This window comes from Botrytis byssoidea (genome assembly GCF_014898295.1).
Source record: "Botrytis byssoidea strain MUCL 94 chromosome Unknown BBYS_003, whole genome shotgun sequence".
NCBI classification, from domain to species: Eukaryota; Fungi; Ascomycota; class Leotiomycetes; order Helotiales; family Sclerotiniaceae; genus Botrytis; species Botrytis byssoidea.
The window spans coordinates 1,315,302-1,338,945 of NW_024065844.1; the positions used below are offsets into that span (position 1 = coordinate 1,315,302).

The 23,644-nt window shown below is 32.8% G+C and overlaps 5 protein-coding genes across 5 annotated transcripts; 2 read left to right on the forward strand and 3 right to left on the reverse strand.

The window, feature by feature from the left end:
• Positions 1-1,414: 1,414 nt before the first annotated feature.
• On the forward strand, positions 1,415-2,400 carry EAE97_001831 (uncharacterized protein; the record flags this gene model as incomplete). Its single annotated transcript, XM_038872342.1, has 2 exons — positions 1,415-1,424; positions 1,499-2,400. 2 exons carry the CDS (start codon positions 1,415-1,417, stop codon positions 2,398-2,400), a joined length of 912 nt encoding a protein of 303 aa, XP_038736900.1.
• A 1,956-nt stretch (positions 2,401-4,356) lies between these two features.
• Positions 4,357-6,449, reverse strand: EAE97_001832 (uncharacterized protein). Its single transcript, XM_038872343.1, has 2 exons — positions 5,243-6,449; positions 4,357-5,185 (listed from the first exon to the last, which is right to left on the reverse strand). The coding sequence occupies exons 1-2, from the start codon at positions 6,130-6,132 to the stop codon at positions 4,561-4,563; spliced, it is 1,515 nt and encodes a 504-aa protein (XP_038736901.1). The 5' UTR covers positions 6,133-6,449; the 3' UTR covers positions 4,357-4,560.
• Positions 6,450-9,564: 3,115 nt separating this feature from the next.
• On the reverse strand, positions 9,565-11,065 carry EAE97_001833 (uncharacterized protein; the record flags this gene model as incomplete). Its single annotated transcript, XM_038872344.1, has 4 exons — positions 9,565-10,034; positions 10,102-10,408; positions 10,522-10,712; positions 10,762-11,065. The coding sequence occupies 4 exons, from the start codon at positions 11,063-11,065 to the stop codon at positions 9,565-9,567; spliced, it is 1,272 nt and encodes a 423-aa protein (XP_038736902.1).
• Positions 11,066-19,167: 8,102 nt separating this feature from the next.
• EAE97_001834 (uncharacterized protein) lies at positions 19,168-19,970 on the forward strand (the record flags this gene model as incomplete). The annotated part of the gene is made up of 3 exons (XM_038872345.1): positions 19,168-19,289; positions 19,341-19,413; positions 19,749-19,970. The coding sequence occupies 3 exons, from the start codon at positions 19,168-19,170 to the stop codon at positions 19,968-19,970; spliced, it is 417 nt and encodes a 138-aa protein (XP_038736903.1).
• A 458-nt stretch (positions 19,971-20,428) lies between these two features.
• On the reverse strand, positions 20,429-22,199 carry EAE97_001835 (uncharacterized protein; the record flags this gene model as incomplete). The annotated part of the gene is made up of 5 exons (XM_038872346.1): positions 20,429-20,665; positions 20,721-20,887; positions 20,937-21,391; positions 21,439-21,972; positions 22,021-22,199. 5 exons carry the CDS (start codon positions 22,197-22,199, stop codon positions 20,429-20,431), a joined length of 1,572 nt encoding a protein of 523 aa, XP_038736904.1.
• Between the last annotated feature and the right edge of the window lie 1,445 nt (positions 22,200-23,644).

Consider the following 23,644-nt stretch of genomic DNA (forward strand, 5'->3'; position numbering starts at 1 on the left):
AGAACTCGCCCTCCTATATTTGTTCCACCGATCAAATCGAAAAGCTCACACGGCTTTACAGTAGGCTGCCAATCCTTCACTCGTTCCGCGTTCACTTCTGTCATCAATGCTTTGATGATGAGAAGCGTAGAAAGCCCACGAACTCCGCCACCGTCTGTAGTTATATTAGAAGATTGAAGTAATCAAAGAGCCCCACATACCCATTTAGTCGCGGTTTAATACAGCTCTCGTTCTCTTAAAACCCCATAAAATCGTGCTCTATCAATCTTGTGGACCCAATAGGTAGCTCGGGTAGTAATCGAAAATGGACCCTATCTCTCCGTAACCGAAAAAAGAGGCGGAAAATGAATACCATCTGAAAGGACTTTAACAATTTGAATTTCTTTTTTATATTATAATAAATGTATATGATTATAAATACAAAGGAAGCTTAAATTTTTGTTTGCTTTTTCTTAAATCTTAATATTTAATTTGAAATGAATTTAAAATTTATTAAAGAAGTCCTTTGAAAGAGCACTCAATTTCCGGTTCTTCGGTTATGTAGAGCCTATCTCTTGCAGCGCCACTAATCACTAGTACAATACGAAATCACGATGCAGAGTCGTTACCCCACTATGCCCACCTCCTGCTTTTCTCGCGCCGACTCAATGCACCATAGCTGGCAGAATGTAAAGTTATGTAGGGCTGATGGGGAAACCGGATAAGACGCTGGTCCTCTTGGCATCAACTGATCTAGAGTAATGAATCGGATTGATAGTAGCAATTCATAATTGATTTGATCTAATTATAGCTGATACTACGAATGAATCGGATTATATATTAGAATGGATAGTGTAAAGCTTGAAATGGAACAAAGATTGTAAATCATCTTAAATCAAATGGTACACTTTGTAGATAAGGAATCAAGCCCTTACGTCTATGGTACGCGGAAGATAGGAGGAGGCAGGCAGGCAGAGAAATGCCTAGATTGTTTGCCCCATTCAGTATTCTAGTTGTCTATCTATCAAGGCGATGTAACCTCACCATTAGCACTTTTTGCCAGCTTTATCTCGTCTATGAATGGTACCATCATCTCAGTTGCTCATAATCCCATCAATGAAGAATTTGGGATCTCTGACGCGAAATTCCCTAATTCATACTGGCCGATTGCGTCTTGGGGAGTAGGGGGTTCTTTGTTTTCGCTCATCTTGTTTCCTGTCATGGAAGATTTCGGAATTCGACCCGTTTTTCTCATCACCTACTTTTTTTTTCATCTGCTCCCTTGTCCCCATTGGTTTGGCTTGAAATTTTACAACACTCATCGTGGTTCGGTTTTTTAGCGGAGGTTGTGTTCAACTGCTAAGCAACGCCGTCGCGGGTATCATATCGAATGTTTTTCAAGACGATCGAGCTAGGAGTGTACCCATAAGTCTCTATGTCACAACGTATCTTGTTTCAACAAGTCTGGACCCAGTGATTGGTTCTGTCATACTTCAATATATTTCTTGGCGCTGGATAGGTTACATTGAATTGATTTGGACCGCCGTCTTTTTCCCAATCTTCGTCGTCGGCCTCCCTGAAAGCCGCGGATCGGCTATATTGCTTGCCAAGGCTAAACAACTACGTCGGGAAGGAAAGGAAGCATACACGGAAGAAGAGCTACATCGAATACCATTGCATCGAGTTGTCATCAAAAGCGTGCAACGGCCCTTGTATATGCTTTTCACGGAATCAGTGGTCTTTGTGGCTACTCTTTGGGCTGCATTTAGTCTTGGAACAATCTATCTCTTTACTCAGTCTGTCGAGCAGGTTTATGGACAACTCTATGGTTGGAACTCCCTACAAGCAGGATACATTCAAGTTGCTATTGCTGTCGGTGAGGTATTTGGATGTGCACTTTGTATGTATACCAATCGCTGGTACTACGATTCCGCTGCTCGAAATACCGAAGTTCCTGGTACATCTATCCCTGAGGCTAGATTATATCCATCAGTCATTGGAGGGCTCTTGGGTGTGACAGGTGGAATGTTCTTGTATGGGTGGACATCAGTTTCTGCCATACATTGGATGGTACCCACCATTGGACTGGCAATGGTGGGCTTTTGGACAACCGCCATCATAGTAAGCAATGCGAACTATCTTGTCGATGCATATAGCAAGTATGCAGCAAGCGCTCTCGGAGCTGTTGGCCTGGTCGAAAACGTCGCCCTCGCTTTTATTCCACTTGCTTCATCATCTATGTACACGGATCTCAGATTTCAATGGGCTAGCTCACTTCTCGCGTTCTTATCTTTGGTGCTTGTTGCTACCCCATTCGCGGTCTTCAAATGGGGTAAACAGATCAGATCTCGCAGCCCATTCATGAAGGAGGCCATCATCGAACGGCGCCAAGCAGTTTTACAGCAGCCACTGCGTGTCTGAACCGATTATGCAATAAAGTCCTCCTCGCTGTCTGCGTAGGGGGATCTGGAAATTACTTCGAAGGCTTAGAATACCAGCCAGTTGATTTACCTCACACCAATTATTGACCTCATAGAACGCAAGATTCTTTTCTCGTCTCATTTTCTGTCACGTATTTGGATCCTTTTTAACATCATTATCTACAGTCACCGTGCACTTCTATTAGCCGAAACTTCACAAAACGCGTTTTTTCACGCGTTATACTCCCACAATCACATTTTATTATTTTAATTATGCTTTCAATTTATAATATATAATATATTGGAGGTATGCAAAATGATTCTTATAAGTATTTTATTTCATATATATAGTAAAATAGTTAATAAGGTAGAGAAAGGTTTTAATTTTTATTGAATTGTAAAGAACCTTAGACTCTTTTATGGAATTATATAATATATCTTCTTATAAGATTTATTATATAATAATAATATATATTTATTATATACTAATTAATCTAAATTATATATTAAATAAAATAAACGAATACTATTATAATATATATAATTGTTTTCAAAAGCTATATATAAATAGATTATTCAAAAGGTTAGATCTGATTATAATATTAGAACTATTAAGAGGATTTTGATCAAATATAGTATAATCAATTGGAAATATAAAAAGAGATTAGAACTTATATCAGTATATATTATTAAATAGTTTAAATAGTGTCTAGTTTATAGAGAATTGATAATTAAAGAATAGGGTTTAATTATATAATCAGATAAATATTCTGTAAAATGAGGAAAAGGAAAAAGATCAGAATAATACTTTTGTACTAATTTTCAGAAATAGAATTCAAAAATGATTGAAATATATAATACAAATAAAAATATAAAAATTATATATTAAAAAAGCTTTTAGAATATTAGAAAAAACAATCTATATATAATAAATAGGGATTTTAAAAATATGAAATATGAGTATAATGCTAAGTCTTATCTTGAGATTTTTGAAGCTGAAATAAGCCCTATCTTCGAAAAGTTTGATCCAAAGTATGAATTTATATAGAATAATACTTTTATTTATTATATCTATAAGATATAAGATTGATTTCAAAAAAAGGAGATCCCTTTATTAAAGGATTAATCTTCTTATTTCCTTAATCTCAATTCTATAAAGTATATATAATAGGCTCTAAAGATAAGAGTATATAAAATGTTTTCTAATATTACTATTAATAAAATTAAATTAGAATATACTTATTAAAGATTAGAGAGTTATTTACAAACAATTTAAGATATATTAAATAAAGAATTATTTAATAATTTAGGAGCTAATATATCTTCTAGAATTGAGGCTTATATTATAGTGAATAACTAGTATATTAAATATTGATAAATTAAAAATCAATAATAGAATAATTTTTATATATATTAATAATATAAGAATATATTATTTATTTTTTCAAATTTAATAATTTTATAATTTTTGATTGATTTAATATTTAATATTGAAAAAGGGTGGTACAATATGTAACACTATAAAATAAGCGGGGGGGGGCGGATATAAGTGGCCTAGTACTATATCAATAATCGATATGAGACACACTACAATTAATAATGAAATATATCAACTATATTCCAATGATTTTTATATTGGAAATAAAGATTGATTTTTTTTTTAAAAAAAAGTCATATTTTACTTCTCAAAATGAGAAATATTCACAACCGATTTCTAAACAATTCATAGATACCTGACGTTTTGATTGGTCATAGATCCATGTACAAGCGAGGTGTTCTCTTTCCACACCTTAGGGGATAGCTTTTCCAATAGTTATAATAATTCACTTTATTTTGAGATTTATATTCTTTTTTTCCTATTCTTATTTACAACCTTCAATTATATAATTTTTCTTCAATCACGCAATAAAATATTTGTTCTTTTCTTGTTATGAAATAACTCCTCATCTATCGTAGTATTTATCTCTAAATTATTTACATATAGAGCTATATCACAAACACGTGTACAGCTAATAGCCACTTCAATCAGTGCAATTTCACACAGAAGTATAACAATTGTGAATTTCTACAAATTTATGTACAGAGAACAAGAATTTTACCTACACGTGGAATACAAACCGGCTCGATTGATCGCAGTTACGAGGCGCACCAGCACCCACATCTACTCCATTTCAAAGCATTCGTCATCATCTTCTTCTCCCTCGTCTTCAGTTGCAGTTGAAGTTGAAACTACGGCTGCGCTTGTGAGAGTTGGGGACGCGGTATCAAAAGCTGATGTTGTGGGAATAACAATGGTTTGTAGAGTATTAGCAGAACTAGCTACTGAAAGTGTAGTTGCGATTGATTTTTTCGAAGTAACAGAGCTCGAATATGCCACAGCAGCTGTCGAGCTCGAAGCGCTAGTCGATATGGAAACAGAAGCCATAGTGGTGCTCGTAGAATTCGAAGCCACGAGAGAATTATTACCCGCGGTGGCGATATCCTCAGGATCCAAATGGTAAAGTAAAGAACCCCATCCAAGCCCATCGTAATGACCTGATCCCTCGCCCCAGGAGCCAGCTCCGCCTTCGAAACCACCCATCGTGGTGACGGTGTAGTTCATATATTTTTTTGTCCAGGGTGCATCGACGCCTTTGATTTGTCCGTAATGTGCATAGAGTAATTCCCATGTTGGACGGTAGGAGCCGCGCGAATCGTCGCTGACTTCGGTGAAGGATACTATGCCGTTGGTGTAGGGTTCAAAGGGAACATCGTTGTTGAGGTTGTAACGCGCGTAGTATTCGGCACTGAGGGCAATGTTAGCTTGATGATCTTACATATCTGTGAGATAAAGTAGCAAGTACCCTAGTAAAATCTTGCTATGGTTGAAACCATACAGATCCTCGCCCTGATTCCAGGCCTGCTGGGCAAGAACGCCAAGCAACTGAAAATCGAGACCGGTATGTCCTTGATCACGTCCAGCTTCTTGGGGTTGTCCCATGATTTTCCCCGTCTCTGGCTCGGTAACGAGATTCGAAATACAATTGTTGATTCCACCATTTCCAGATCCAGTCTTGAAATAATCGATTGCGTAGTCGAATAGAGTGGAATTGTCAGTAAAAATACCAAATGCCATCACAGAGGCCATATTGCAAAGTTCCCAGTTGGCAAAGAAATGCTTGACATTGTGTTCGGATCCAGCGCTATGGTTGAGGAAATAGAGATTCTTAGCCAAGAAAGTCCTCTCAAACATGGCAGTGAAAGTAGCCAAACCGCTCTCCGCAAAAGGAGCATAATCTCGGATGAGTTCTGCAGCATTAACCAATTCATGACCTTGCAAACCAGTTGTAAGATACTGATCATCCATACCCTCATCATCAAAATTCTCTAGCTTTTCTCCCCACGCAGTGAGGATGGCCGCAGCAGCTTCAGCATACTGAACATCTCCCTCTATTTTCCAGCGCAATCCAAGTGCGAAAGCCGCAGCAGCATCGTGCCAGAGGAGCTCGGCGTTGGCGGTTATATCAGCAGTAGCATCGCGATAAACGCGCGCGACAGCATTGTTTGTGTAGTTTGATTGGCCGTAGGAAATGCTGGTGAGTTTATCCCATGAGCTTTGCCATGGATCGAGTTTTTGGGTGAGTTTAGATTTGATGCGTGTGATGTCGGTCTCAGACACAAGGAGGCCAGGATGAACGAAAGCGAATGTAGTGTTTACGAGAAGAAAAAGTTGGAAAAGGAGTGTGCAAGCCATTTTGATAAGTTTCAATTGGCTAACAAAACGAGTGACTAGAAATAAAAATAATTGCTAAGGACAAAACAAAATATTCAGTTTAGAAACATTTAAACAACTCCTCCATATGGGAGAATAGAGATCCAAAGTTGATTCCAACAAACTATATCACCCTGAATTCTGCGATCCCGCGTGTCTCTAATGAAACAACATTAATAACAATAGGAGCTCGCGGGTAGATCCGGCAATTATCTCCAACCGAAGAATGATCTACCAGACAGACTTGGACGGTTCAATCCGGGGCGAGGAGATATGGATGAAGGAAATAAAGTTGGTAACGGTTATGATTCGTCTGGCGTATCCCATAAATTTTGCAAAGTACGGAGTATATTAAAGTAGACTGGGATAGATCGCGGAAATTGAAGTACCCCGTTTGTTCGTCCCGAGTGGGGCACATCCACTTTTCATTTCATGAATAGAGGATTAGATAAGCTGGATGATTTTGGCTCTACCATACTCTATATAAAAGTATGGTTGATGTGGAATTGAACTCTGGTTTCGGTAGGTGCAATGTAAAATTGTTAGAAGGATATGGTTGATCGTAAACCTCAAAAGAAGAGAGATGCATACAAGAATTCTTACCGGCAACCAACTCATAACATATATGACTGCTGTCATATTGCCCTATACACAAGCCCAATGCTATCATTCAATAAATCGGCTATCAACTTCGATATGAATGTATCCCAGCCGGCATCATCTTTGTATATTACTTGCTCGTGGTCGTATCCACAAGGGTAAAAGACACACATAAATAAATAGATTTTGGAGTTAGCTGGAACTCCTGCTTTCTCAAAAATGTAGATACCTGCTTGAACAACTCGTCATGATAGTCAACACCTTTACTTGGACAATAGCTAACGCTAATGCGAGACTGCATTCTGGATGAGTGACAAACGGCTGACTAGCGAAGCAGAAATATTATCCTTTCGTCCCACCCTGTCCAATTCTCTACACCTTCTCGTCCTATCCTTCATTTCCCGGAAGGTTTATTCTAACTTTTCAATTCAAAAGTATGAATGATATTGTTTAGTCAAGATATTGGAAAATGTCCGATTTATTGATTCGTATCCATTCGGCCTACATTTTCATCTTATACCAGCCATCATTCTATTCCTCTACTTTTAGACTGTTCTCACAGAATAGACTAGGACGAGAGTTCCAAAGTTCGGATTTGAACAGGCGCAATTGGTTCGAACTTTTCTTCTCTGGATGACTTCTATTTCCGCTTGGTTCCATATTTCTAACATATAAATCTAGATGGTTTAATTTATTAGATCAATCGATATACAAACAGATAGTGTGGTTCGAGAAGTGCTTCGACGTTGCCGTGCCACGTGATCCTGAATTGGAAGTTCTTTCGCTTACACATTCAATCAAAAAAGAGCGAAAATCTTTGTCGCGGTCCATGTGGGGTAGTTTTTGCTATATTAATTGAGACAAGGACCAAAGCTACAACAAATATCAAGTATCTTTGATGGTCTAACGGTCATGATTTCCGCTTGTCATCAATTTGGCAAGTCGCGGGAGACCGGGGTTCGACTCCCCGTCAGAGAGATCTGAGCTCATGTCTCATACTTTTGCCTTCACGATGGTCGATCCATCAACTATAGTTAAATTCTAGACGTTGGATTTCTTGATAGCCAATATGTGATGTGAAAAGTTTTCGTGGCATATCATTTTTGTCAGAGAAGTGTCAATTCAAATTCCCAACATTACTCCGATGCCGGGGTAGCCAATGAAATCTTCTGTTTGTTCATTTCACGTGCCCTTTTCTTACTCCAATAGTATTTGTTGCATATCGTAAAATTGTCCGTCACAAACTCTTGGGGTTCGACTCCCTCCCAGAGGGGTATAATAATTAAAACTTAACGTCATTCTCCCTTTTTCCCAGGGACTTTCAGAACATTCACTAAATGAAATTTTCGAATTTATTTTTCATTCCTATGATTAGACTTATGATATCTCTATGTTCACCAAAGAAATGAATATGCAAAACTGGAAATTCCTGTAATTCATTCTCTCAGATTATTTCTCAATCATTCTAATCGGTACCAAACATTCATCGATCTCAACCACTTTGTTTTCATTGCTTTAACAAAATTCACATTACACCAATGAACACATTATCTTGAGCGTTGCTTCTATACAACATATGTAGACAATTACTCTGGCCTTTCTCTATCTTTCTCCTCCCGATTCAATGATATTGATAAAGCAACCTGGCTTATATCCTACCTCTGTCACTATCATACAGAAGCTTCACTGCATAGGTGACCGAAAAATCACGAGGATATTTTGGCATCACCCCAAGATATCTCTACCTGTGGATACTGAGTAATAGTATAGATCAAACAATGGATTGCTGGAGCATCTGACGTTCTGTTTCAGTGGTTCTGATAGATCTCGCACATCATATCATGCGTGATGGATTGATTACCCCTTAGATTTTGTATACCCTCGCGTTGAAGTTTACATCTGTCAGCGCTGGTTCTACGGTATACATGTGACATAATCACCATATTTTTTATTATCTTTTGATCATATTGTAACATTGAACATGCCAGAGACATTGCAATTTTGCTGGAAGACCATATGGCAGTCTGCTTGAAGCGAACTACACTTATTAAGGATTTGAGCACAGATTTCATTGTTGGATCAATCGCTTCTCAGCAGTATTTTTTCTGACAGATTATAAGTTACTAACATGTTGCGATGCTGGTGTAGCGTCTGGTTTCAATGGTTCTGTAAGTTTGCTCCAGAGAGGGTCGAGAAAGCCTTTTGTAGAATGCGGAATCGATGATATCTATAGTATCTCTGGGTTTCAAGACGTGTGCACTAAATGTCTAATTAAAACTATAGTGCCTATAAACTAAACTCTCCCTCGATGGCCAAGTACAAGAGCTATGACGACCAAAATAGCCGGTTTGGCTAGAAACCATCAATCCATCGAAAATGTGTCTGAAATCTTTACCATATTTCACCTTTCACCTTTTTGTAACATTTACCTTGACCGTCGCTCACAAAGATGACACATACTATTTACCGATACGTTACATATGGCGTTGGCCCTACTCAAGATATAGTTGCCTTTTAAATGGCCAATCCTTCCCTAAACGCAACAGAGATAGTGGGCCTTCAGGTACCTAACATGAGAGCCAATCTTCATGTGCCGATAGACTTTACAGCTACTTCAGACATGAATGATATGCTTTGAAAAAATGTTTGATCAAACTAAAGAGATAGCTCGATTGTTTTATTTTCTCTCCACATAAGTAACAGAATACACAATTCATTTAGCTTCAGTGATATCATTTCATAACGCCATCAATATTCTGTCGTACATAAAGAACCATGAGAGCCGTTAAATAGCCCTCGTCCAAGACCGCCACACTACCCAGCTAGACATGAATTCTCTTGCGTCTGACAGTCACTCATGCTAAAACCATTTGCTTTCCCACCATTGAATGCATCCGCACATGCATTGAACTGTATATCGCAACTTCTTTGTAAAGCGGCAGCTTCATTCACAAATGTATTACCATTGACCGAGAAAGGACGAGCTGAATCTCCACTGTTGGTGATAGGTGGTGCCGCTATACCTCCTAGTGCGGAAGCCGAGGAGCCTGCAGAAGAAGAGGTGGCAGGTGATGTGCTACTCGAGGCAGGTACCGATGATAATGTAATGGAAGGTACACTTTTTGCGATGCTGGAAGCGGTAGTTTTGGACGCTTTCGCTGCAGAGAAAGAAGATGAAGCTGATTTTATCGACCTTGCGGAGGAGCTTGCCACTGGGTTGGTGTTTTCCGAACCGGCCGCGACTGCGCTAGCTGCTAAAGCTGCAGCCGCTTGACCACCAGAACCTTGTGATTGTCAGTATGGTGTTTTGTTTCATGAGGGGAGGACAGAAAAAAAGAAGTGACGACTTACCATTATTAGACGCAGCATTTGCTATAGTTCCGGATCCGATGACAGTAAATTTAGTACAATCATCTGCTGTACCTCGCTGGGCAACCGGCATGATTGCAGGTTGATGATTAGTTGATGAAGCCATCGTGCATACACGATAGTTACCAGCCGGTAAGCCGCCGTTAACAGTAGCCGAAAGAAGTCCTTGGCCGTTTCCAGCATCATTGATACCCTTAAAAAAGGCGAATTGAGTGGGATCCAAAGTTTCAGTGGGGTTGAGACTGGACCCCATATCCTGCACGGTTACGTGTGTATGCCCAATCACTATCTATAATGAAATATTATGATTAGCAATGGCCTAGCAAGCAGAGGACACCAGAAGGACAATGATTGATTTAGATATCGAGTGGACGTCAAGCGGCGTGAAGTGAGAACACTTACTCCGGATGAATCAAGCTGCTGTGGAGCAGAGAAGTAAGTGGAATCCGCATTAGAAAAGGAACCTGGAGTGATGTTGGACATTTGAACAGTAATATTGAATGTCGTATCAGATTTTATCGTTGCGCTACCAGCCAAAGGGAATGTAATGATCGACGACATCATTTTGTTTTTCGCGGGAATTTGACCCATCGCTGAGAGGCAAATGAGCAGATGTCTGATTAGAGATAGGGAGACACTCACGGATTCCATTACAAGATCCTGTTACAATCTGAAGACCATTGGTAAGAGTTTCTCCTGCGCAAAAGTTTATGAAGTTGTTTTGTGAAGTCGCAGAAGCGACCTCGAACGCCTCATTACCACCAATTTCAGTGAGTCCGTCACTGAATGAGCCGCTTGCAATGGCGTTTTGTGCAAGGGTAAGACTGGTGTCATCGCCGCTCGTTGCCGTGGCACGTTTGTGGATTTCCTGGTGTCTCCTTCCATTTAGGCCCTTGACCAGGCCAGTTGAAGCAAAGAAGACGAGAGCTACTAACTGAAAACGCATTTCAATTTTTGATTGGTCGCTTCTCGTGCCTTTCAGTGTCTTCGTAATAAAGGGATATAAGTTATAAAAGATATGGTATATATTTTACAGTGTAGAAGCGACGCAGTCGTGTAAGTTCAGATGAAAGAATGAAGAAAGTACTATCAAAGCACGAAAAAAGAATGTAAATATCAAGAAAGAACGTATGCGCACAAAAAGAAGGTGAATCGAGGAAGTCGAGATTAAGACTTATGATGAAAAAAACTTCTCCCTGACGGCAGCATCATCACTCATATATGTCTTCTTTCTGAATTTCAACTTGCATATCTGTGCCGTGAGCCGACGATGAATGGTAAGCCCAGCTTGATCTTGACCATTTTCGACGATTTCATTTGCTAGCAAGACTCGCATTTTGTCAATTGAACTTGTATCACGCTGTTTGATTCGCCTATCTTGATTGATGGTTTCGGTTTCCAGGAGATTTGAACAGGCTGTATTATAATTTCGTTCCAAGGAGACCCAGAGGGTAACAGGTAACGCAGGGCTATTGTAGCCCAGCCTTGAGATCTTATGAATGAAGATAGATTACAAGAAGGACAACATTAGAACGGCCGTTGGGGAAGTCGCAAACAATACGAGAACGATGACGAAAAGGCTTAACGATGAGAAGTCTTTCAATATTTCCATGGGTATTGTAGCTTGGGATGAACATGTCTCATATGTTAAAACATGATACGGTTGTTGCAAGAGATGAAAAACCTCGCGTCTGGAATTGTAAGCTGCAATAATATGACACCCCTGAACCCCAAAACTTTGGGGAAGGCTGAATGCATCAACTTAAGCCACAAATATCGGCATCGAAATTGGATTTTTTTAACACCGTCTAGAATGGATGCAATCCAGAATGGAATTGTATGTTCAAAATTCATGTTTATGAAGTTATTAATGTCAGTATTTTGATGGTGGCGTGGAGCATCGAAAAGCAATCGGGCCATCTTATCTTATCGCCGGATAACCTCATCCTTGCCATTGTCTCAGAACATGTACAGCGGGTAACATGAGACAAAGACAACATCACAGGTGGGCGTGGGATGAAAGGCTGCATCGGATGAGACTGATCAATCCATTGCTAGAACCCCCTCCTTCAGCCCTGCTCACACCGTATTGCCGTTTTCTTCCATATAATCTGATCCTGCATGCTTGTGAGTTCACGAGCTTCGTCTGATCATGCCAGGCAGATATCATCCCAGAATTTTTGAACAAGGTTCAAAGATGCTCCAGTGTTGCTCAAACTCGCATCAAACTGATCTAGCTTACCTTTAATTCTTGCTGGTTTCCTTTCATGTAAGTCGTCTTGGCAATATGGGGGAACAGCCAAAGTACACCCACGCTGCTACAGGTGTGTGGACATATGGGCAGGTGTCAAATCATCACATTTTTCGTCTCAAGAATATGCATATGATATAAGACCCTTCCCTCGAAGATCTGATCATCTTCTATTTGTTGAGTATTTCCTCTCTCTCGCGTACTCGTTTTTGCTGTTTATCTAGTTTTCACGTCTGGAACGTCTTTCATTAAGTGTTTTTAATTATTAGGGCTAGTTTGGATGTACAAATCCGCACTAAATCCGCTGAATATTCCATACTTTTTGAAAACGGATTTTGAATTTATATTTGGATATCAAATTGCGGATTCTATTAAATAATTTGTATTTCAATAAATTTAGTATATTTTGAAATAGGGAGAAAATGAATCATTTTAAAATGATATTAAATAATTTATATTTTCTAATAAATTTATATAGGAAAATAAAAGTATAGATTGAAAACAAGAATTAGAAAAAATTGATTTTGTTTTCAATCTAATAAATAATTCATATTTTTTTAGATTCTTATAAATCTTTTATTTTATATTTATATAATATTATAATAATATTAATACTTTAAATACCTAAATTTATAGAATATCTTTATTTTTCTTTAAATCGTTTTTGATTTCAATTTAGATTACTTTATATTTCTATTCCTTATATACTAGAATATATATAATTTAATTTAAAAGCAAATTCTTTAATATTCTTTTTATTATATTATTAAATTGTATTATTAATTTAGATTATAATAAATCGCCTTTTTTTTATTTATAATAAGTAATAATAAAATTAATAAAGTTGATTAATTTATTTCTATTTTAATATATAATTTAATTTCTATTATTAGTTTTTTTATTTTATTTCAATTTTAAAAAAAAGGATTGATATTTCTAATAAATTTAAAATATAATCTCTTTTTGATTCTAAATATTCTTAATATTATTAAGAATAATTATATATATCTCTATATACTTTTTAATTTTAATCGATTTTTATTATAAAAAGATAAAGTTATAATATTCTTAATATATTTTAATTAATTAAAAACTATATATATTTTTATATATTATAAATTAGTATAAAATTATATATAATATAATCAAAGCTTTTTCTTATTCTAAAAAAAATTTTATAGATATAAAAAATATCTTATATAGATTTATTTATTGATTTATTCTAATATATTTTAAAATAATTTTATTAAATTTTAGATATTATAATAATATTATATTTATTAATAATAAAATTACTGAATCTAATTATATAAATTGCTTTTTCTTGAATAATAGAAAATGAAAAATATTGTAAATATTTTGTGAATTATTTAGATACTTTTGATAATATTTTTATTTTAATAATAATACTTTTTGAAGATTAATTTATTTATTTTAATTATAAGGAATATATTGTACAAAATATTCTTATAATAATCACTTTTAATTTATAATTTTGTTATATATTAACTAATTAGAAAAATTCTGCGAATAATTAAAAGGTGTTTTTAGATATTTTGATTTCAAAAGATTTACAAATTTCAGAAGATTATTATTATTTAAATAATATAGAATATATAAATACTAAATAGATTCTTATTTTATTTAAAGAAATAAAATATTATTTACAAGAATAATTAGGATCTAATAAAATATTTAAAATATCAAAAGAACTTTTAATCTTTAATATTCTTTTTATAAAATAAAATAAAAGAATTTTTAAAATATTCAAAATACACTTTCTATTTCTAATATAATAATAAAAATATTTATATATAATTCAAATATATATAATTTATATTTTATATATTTATATAACTTTATTCAATAAAATAGCTTTAAAAAAAATTCATTTAAAGTTCAATTTGATTATATTATTAATTATCTTTTAAATACTATAAATAATATAATAATAAATTCAAATAATAATAAATTAGATTCTATTTTATTCTAATTTATAAACTATTTTCAATAAAAAGTTATAAAGATTATATAAAGAGATTATTACAAGGTAAAAAGAGTTTGAAAAGTATAAGATAAAGAAAAGTAATATTATTTTGAAATAAAACTTAATAAATATATATAATTAGAATAAGAAGTAATTATTAGGGTTTCTTTATTTACTATTATCTTTTGTTAAAACTTTTAATATTTTTTCGAATTCTTTTAGAAATTGAAATAGATTTTTATTTTATTTTATATAATAGAGTAGATTTCAAATTTATTTATATTTCATTCTATTTTTAAGAATCCAAAATCTATATCTTTTTGAATTATAACTTTTATTAAAAATTTATTATTTTTTAGATTCAAAAAGCTTAATATTATATTTTTCTTTTAATTTCAAAATATTAGAATTCTAAAAAATAAGATTTTTTTAAACAATATATTATTAATAATTAAATATTTTATAAGAAAGTTTATTAGGATATAAATATATTTTATTAATATATTAATAATTTAAAAAAATAATAAGTGAAAGATAGAAAATGAGAAATGGCTAGAGAGAAATAATTAGAAAAAAAAAAAAAATAAATCTATTTAAATAAATCTTTTATTTATATAAAATTTAAAGATTTTTTATTAATTTTATTATTTAGATTTTTCAAATTTATTATAAACTACTCTATATTAGTTTTTCAAGCTTTAATTCAAATCAAGATCTTAAAAAGTCTAATTGTCTAAACTTATTTATTAATGTTTTAAAGAATTAATAAATATTAAATTATTTTTATACTTATTTTAATTCTTAATTGATATTTAAATCTTTCAAATTAATTTTTTCAAGCTTTTTAATTTCATTATTGTTTTTTTTATTCTTAGATTTCTTCTTTTCCTCTTTCTCTTTCTTTTTTATATCAATATTGATTTCCTAATTCTCAAAATCTATTTCAGAATTATCTGATTTGGATTCTGATATAGGGTTATTATTATTTTGAATAAGATTTTTTACTTTCAAAACTTTTCTAAATAAAATTAATTAAAATCAGATTTTTCTTTAGATTTATATACTAGAATTATTATATTTCAATATTCAATTAAATTTATATAATCATTTTATTTTATTTATTCTTTAATACTTTTAGATAATCAAAAGTTTTGCAAAATACTTTTAAAATATAAGAAATCTAATGCTTTTTTCTATTTTTCTCTTTTTTGACTTTTAGCTTTTTAAAAATTATTTTTGCCTTTCAATTATATATATTTCTAGCTTTTTGCTTTTATAAATACTCTTTTTGCTTTTTTTATATCTTTTTCTTATTAGATTTAATAACTCTTAGCATTTTTTTGATTTTTTAAAGTTTAGAAGAATTTCAATATTTTCAATATAAAGTTTATTATAATTAAAAGTATATTATTTATATTTATAATATTTTCAGATTTGAAATAATTATATTTTATAAAAACAAATATTATAATTAATTGAAATATATAATATATAATATATAAATCTATAAATATATATTTCTAATCTCTTAATTTTTAATATTCATTTCTTTTGAATTCTATTCTTAAAAATTTTTAAATATAAATTCCTTAAATAATTAAAACCTTTTTTATAATAAACTAAAATAATTCAAATATAGATTTTGAAAACTTTATATTCTAGATAATTCTATATTTATAATATAAATTATAAATATATTATATAAAGAAACTATATTATATATTAATTTCGGAAAGAGATTAATAAATAAATAAAAACTAGGTGTAGATAAAAGATTATCTTTTTTTAAAAATAAAAATATAAAAAAAGCTTTGAAAGTAAAAGCTTAAAGTATAAGAAAATAGTTTAAAAAAGGAGAAATAAAGGTTATTAAAAAAGCTTATTAATAGAAAATAGGAAATGAATAAATATATTTTTATTCTAAGCTTCTTTTTTATTAATTAAATATAGCTATTATATTATAAGAAATTAAAAAATATTAAAAATTAATTGAATTATTTTTAAAAAAAGTCTTTTTTTAATATTTAATTAAAAAGATTTCAAATCAATTTATATGTATAAAAAAATATTAAAAATAGAATATTATTATTTTTATAATAGTTTAAAAGATAGCTAAATCCTTTATAATTATTTATTTCAAAAATATATTTTCTATTCTTTTTATTTATTAATTAAATAGATTATTGATTTAATTTATAATACTATAATATTATATATTTTATGTAAAAAAATAAATTATTAAAGATATTAATAATATTTTTCTTTAAAGAATAATGAAGTTGGCAATCCTTATTATTAATGGATATTATATTTTAAAAAACTAAACTTTATTATTTTCTTATTAGTTGTTTTTTATTAATCATTTCTTATTAGTTATTTTTTATTTGCCTGGCTCTATATACTTATTTTATTCATTTTATATACCCTCAGTTAGTAAATAGATATTAAAAGTATTTATATATTATTAATATTAAATAAGATAATAGTATTGAGAGATATAATATTAATATCTAATTGAATAAATATAAAGATTATATTAATAAAATATATAATAAAGAAAACAAAACTATTAAATCAAAAGCTATTAGAGCTTGAAAGTTATTCTTTATTTATAGCTTATTATAAAGGGATAGATAATATATAAATTTCCTTTTCTTTCTTTTCGTATTATTTTTAAACTTTCTTTAAATCTTATTTATAAACTTTATTTAAAACGGATCTATATATATAAATATTAGTAGCTTATTATAAAATTAATATATATCAAATACTGGATATTATAAGAAATTAATAAATTTAAAAGCTATATCAACTTTTAGAATCTTATATTTACTAAAATAGTTTTATATAATTATATAGTATATTTAATATCAAAGAGATAATAAATTATTAATTTGAATATATGAAATATTAAAGTAATTTCTTGATTTATTAAAATCTTTTAAAGATTTATTTATATAAAATAAATTATTTGTAATTTTAGAAAAAACAGTTTTTTGAGATCTTTTTGATAATATATAGCTTATAATAAACTATTTATATTACTCCATTTCTAATTTTAAATCAATTAATAATAAAATATATTTCAAAAATATAAATTTTTTATTTTATATATTCCAAAGCTATATTTATTTCATTTTTTAGTATTTTTATTTAAAAAAAATATAGAACAAATTGAATCAATAAGATTATTTTTTTTATTTAATGAAATAATTGTTAATTATATTAAAACTATAGAATAATATATAAATTTATTATTAGCTATATAAATTTCGAATAGAAATTAAAGAATTAATTAATTTTCTATATAGTGATTTTAATATTAATAATATTTTTGATTATTAACTTTATTTATTTATAAAAGTATTTTTTATAAATAATTAGATATATAAAACTATATAATATCTATTTTTTCATTAAATCTAATATTTTAACCAAATAAATTAAAAAGATATTAATATTTTATATAATATTTCTTAATTTAAATAAAACTAATTAAATCAAATAAATAATATAAAAAGAGAAGATCCATATTAATATAATTTTCTTTTTAATTTAATTATTAGTTAGATTCTTGATATTATTAGTATTTGATTAATACTTTAAAGAAATAGTTTATATAAATTGATTATAATAAAGAATTCTTTATTTAATAAATTAATTTAATTATTAATTAATTTTTTATAAATAAATTTATATTAAGCTTAAAAAAAACTTTTTATAGAATTTCTATTTAAATTAATTTATAAATTTCTTTGAAATATCTTTAATTTCAGTTTTTGAATTTATTGATTTATTCTTTCTTTTAATAATATTAATAAAAAGATTCTCTTTATTCTCTGAATTATTATAGATATTATATTTTGAATTTTGATTAATAATATAGTTATTATTGTTATTCCTTTTATTATTATTATTCTTATTATTATTTGTATTAATATTTATAAAGAATATCTTATTAGCTTTGGAATCCTGTTATATATTATAAATTAATATAATTGAAATAAGTTTTATTTAAATAAAATATTTATATATAATTTTTCTTTTTTGAAAAAAATATCTTTTTTTGATTAAAGATAGTATTATTATTATAGAAGGAATTAGATAATAAATCTTTAATAAAAAAAAAGGAAAAGATATTATAATCTCAAAATTAACTTTGAGATTTGCTTACTTTTGCTATAAGTTTAGACTTTTATTTGAAATAACAAATTGGGGGAAAAAGGCTTTAAGTTTTACTTTAGGAGCTTTTATTTCTTTTTTATATAAATATAAACTTTCGATTGTTATTATTATTAATAGTTTTCAATTTCCTAAATATTTTCGAAATATTTTAAATAATGATTATATTATTAATTATTAAAACAATTATAAAAAATAGCTTTAAAAATATTTTAAAATAAATTCTTTTTTTAAAAAAAAAAGAAAAAAGAAAAATAAAATCAAAATATATTTTTTGTATAATTCTAAATATTTTTTCAAAATTATTATTTATAAAAGCTTTTTATATAATTTTTAATATTAAATATAGATTTTTAATATCAAATTAAAATTTAAATTAAATATTCTAGAAAAACTATGAATTATTTAGTGAATTTGATATATAAATTATAAAACCATAAATCAATAATCTACTCTTTTTAAAGCAAATTACTATTATTACGAAATCCATGGTGATACAAAAAGCGGATTATTTCAGCGGATTCAGTACGGATTTTGCAATCAAACGAGCCCTTAGTATATATTCTTATCACATTGTTTTATTTTTCATTGTCACTTCACCGATTAAAAGCAAAAAATGAGAACAACCATGATGCATTCAATACTATTTGTTGCAATCCTCGGAGCCATAACTGTCGTCAACGCTGCTCCAGCATCGACAACCGTAAACCCCGATGCAGTTACAGGAACAACATGTACCGATCCTTCAACGTAAGTGTTCAGCTACGGAATGAGTGTATCAAGTACTGATATATTCACAAGAACTCTTGTGTCTCATGATATCAATGTGGCTCTTCTCGGAATTTGTGGAGGTATAGCCGGGACTATTCAACAAGTGAGTTAATTCCTCTATTTTGGGAGAGGAGAAAAGTTCTTCAAATGGAAGGATGGGAGAGTAAAATGATGCATGAAGTATTACCAGTATATGGAAGCACATAAGCCGAATAGATTGAGAGGTTGAAAATGGATGCATGTTTCAAGCGAAAATATTAGAGTGGATTTGGATCACAAGTTCTCTATGGTATACACTCACCACTTCAAGAAGGGATCGAAATCGAGGGAATCAATTGGTTTATCCTTGAGCTTGATAGAGGAGGGGTGGAAGAGAATTTGAAAATATCCGTCTTTACTTGCATCTCTGCACCAGATCATTAACACTTTGTGAAACAGTGCGGTGGGGAGCCTACATCAACAACTGGAGAATCGGGCACTGCTCTCTTAAAACTCAATGCTGCCACATCTGGCCAGACAATTGATATCACGAAAGGCAGATGGGAAGGCTGTATGAGAGCAGCGCGGGCGGTGTGCGGGGACAGTCCTTTTACCAGTACTTGCATTGGTGGAGCGAAAGTAAATGCTGGAAATGTAGATTTCGAACTTTCTGTCGCATAATAAGGTGTTCTAAAACTTACAATGGCGAAGGAAAGGAGGTAAACTGTACAATGGGCACATGGCCAATAACTTTAACTATTAATTCTGTATATATACCCACATTTAACTTTGGTAATATGGAATGAGATTGTACTACATAGAAAATGTGCGAAAGCTGATTTGACGTTCGAATGTTTTATGAATACACCACAAATTACATGAATGTAGGCATCCCCAGCTCCTTTCTGGCGAATATCAAGTGTAAAGATTCAGGGTCAACTGAAGCCCAATCACGTGTTATATGTATGCATAAAATCATGTGATGAAATTTGTGGTAGGATCTTATTCGTGGAAATTCGTAAAAAGTGACAAACAAATGAACAAGGCCGCGACCACATCTGAGGTACGCGGGTACGGTATATGAACTTCTTAGATACGCACCCAAAAACAGAAAACTTCTTGTGCATACTCTCCGACCTCTAAAGCCAGCCTTTACACATTTCAACTGCTTTCGTCCATCGCGAAAACTTTTCCTTACTTTCTTCTGGAGTAATTTTAGGATGGAACTCAGTTTTTCCTATGGTATTAATATTCTTCAATTCGTCAAAAGTTTCCCAAACCCCGACTGCAAAACCTGCGGCGATGGCGGCACCCAATGCTGTCGTCTCCAGCATTCTTGGACGCTCAACCGGGATAGAAATAAGATCGGCTTGAATCTGAAACTGTTTTAGACATTGCCCGAGATGGAAAGGACGGTACAATAGAACTTACTTGCATGCAGAGATCAGAATTACTCATGCCTCCATCGACGGCTAGTTCAGCGAGTTTCTTCCCGCTGTCCTTTTCCATCGCGTTCAATATTGCTTTCGTTTGGAAGCAAGTCGCCTCCAAAGTAGCACGAGCAATATGACCTTTTTGTGTATATGCTGTGATTCCAACTATTAACTGGTCAGTACTTAAGTTGATAAATGTCGGCATGGATCTTACAAAGAGTGCCGCGAGCATCGTCGTACCAGTATGGTGCGAAGAGCCCACTGAATGCAGTCACAAAAGTGACACCGCCATTATCTTCTACAGTCTCAGCTAGCTGACTGATCTTGGCCGAAGAGTCGACGAAGCCAAGATTATTTTGAAGGAACTTGATACTGGAGCCTGCGACCGCAATACTTCCTTCCAAAGCATATTGCGGTTTACCATCAAAGTCATACGCAACTGTACTCAAAAGCCCATGTGTGGAAACTACAGGCTTGTCACCAACATGGTAGAGAAGGAAGCAACCTGTCCCATAGGTATTCTTTGCTCTACCTGGTGTGAAAGCTTTTTGTCCGACAAGCGCCGCACTTTGATCACCTAACACACCCGTGATAGGGACACCCTTCAAGATTCCCGTTGTAAGAATACCGAAGGACTCGCGATCCGACGACCGGACAATCTTGGGGAGACTATTACGTCAGTGCGTTCTTTGATTGCAAAAGAGCAAGAGACTTACTGAAGCTTATCCATATCAAATCTGAAAAAATCCAAAAGCTGCTCATCATACTTGAGAGTATGCAAATTCATGAACATTGAACGCGATGCATTCGTGGGATCTGTAACGAACACATTCTTCTTTGGTCCACCATTGAGCTTATAGATAACCCAGGAATCAACGGTACCAAACGCAAGATGGCCTCGATCATATGCGTCTGAGACTTTACTATTATTTTCAATCAACCACAAAAGCTTACCAACAGAAGGATAAGTAGATAGAGGAAGACCGCAGAGACCCTGCAATTGATTAGATCCAAGTCGAGCTTTCAACTTTCTGACTAATGCCTGATTTCTGGTATCTGTCCACACTATAGCATTTGCTAGAGGTTCTCCTGTTTCGTGGTCCCAGACGACTGTTGTCTCTCGTTGATTTGTGAGTCCTACGGCTTTAATCTGTCTCGCTGAATGACCTTGTTGCTCAAATTTTTTGACAGCACCTTCAATACAAACTTCTATCGAGTCGATAATTTCAAGAGGATCATGTTCGTGCCACCTTTTCATGGTCAGCTACGCGTTGCCAGTGTTGATGGGATGCACAAACCCTGATTGTGGATATATCTGAGAGAACTCAACTTGATGTGATGCAACTGGCTCGCCGTCTTTGTTGAAGATTAAAAATCTTGTGCTTGTGGTACCTTGGTCTATGGAACCTATGAAAGATTCATGGTTCGATACTGACACGAAGGACTCATGGCTAGAAACTGAAGTGTGGTCACCCATATTGATTATGTTACTATTCACAGATAAATGTGCTAAATCCTCTGGCTTTTGTAGCCACAATGGAAGAGGGTTGTATGGAGCAAGGCATCTAGAACCCCTCGCCCGGACGAACTTTCTCCATATTTTAAGCATGTGATGCTTAAACGGACCTCCAGCTAAAGAAACAATTTAGTGAATTCGAATTGCATGTACTGAAGGAGCGGGATCAATTCCGCTAACATCTTGTGGCCGAGCAAAGTCTATGGTCTTGGTATTGGCCAACAGATTGACTTACTAGCGTAACGTTACGGTATCACAGTCATCAAAATCTGCATACTGAGTGGCCAATCCACTGGGACGTCAAAATGTTTGATACTATCGTACCATTCAATCTATGCTGTCAATATTGACTGGGATCAGAGATGAATTGAATCAGCATCTTAGCCACCGGCTTAACTAGCCCAAGAACTAGATGGAAAGTGCGATTGTAGGGAGAGGGCACCATCCTGATCAAAACACTCAGGGATGGATATAGCGAAATTTCGATCAGAAATGAAGGGTATTGCTTACATAGTACAGCAGATGCAGGTCGATATATCAATCTCAAGAGCTCGGACGATTACCTCCATTGAGGATTTTCACCAAGCAAATTTCTCACACCATGCTTGTTTTCTCGTCATGCCTCGGCAGGTATCGGCACACTGCATTCATGGACACCACCAGATGATGCTAATTACACCTTCATTGCGACAGAATCGAACCAAAAAGATTCGGAATTATGATTGTTACGATTTTTGTGTGCTCATAATTCAAAGCCACTGATAGCAAAGGCCAAACACAAGTGAAGAGAGAGTGGCAGAGCCACTATGTTTGTTGAAGGCTTCTAGAACAAATAAGACTAGTGAAGTTCTCGGTTCATGAGACGGCTCTTGCACCGCCATCTACTACCCCGCAATCTCGCCATATGCAAGAACACACCAACCTTAGTGCCAAATGACTATGATTGCAACCCACAAATGATTACCAACGCAAAAGAACAAACGGGTCAGCATCCCCACTCAAGTTAGATCTGCATTAGGGATATTCCAACGTTTTCAAATCTTAGGAGTCGTCATGCACATGGCGCCCCACCAAGAATTCCAACGATATGATCCTCAAATGCTTGGGTCAGTCCAAAACTCCAGACCACCTACAACGATGATCCTAGAAGCTTTTTTGTCGGGGGACCATATGATTATTAAAATCAGTCCCAGGATGACATTTTGTTCAACATGTACAAAACCAGCCATTGACGTATCAAGTTAGGAGATCAGTCGCCAGTGGTGAACCTCATGGGAAAACATACTTCAAGCCTTCCGAAAACAGCCCGGATGTCCGTCAGCCATTGGGTTGGAGCTCCTAAGATAGAACGCCATGCATTTGTGAAATTCGAAAATGTGTGAAAGTTGGCGTTGTTTTAATAAAGA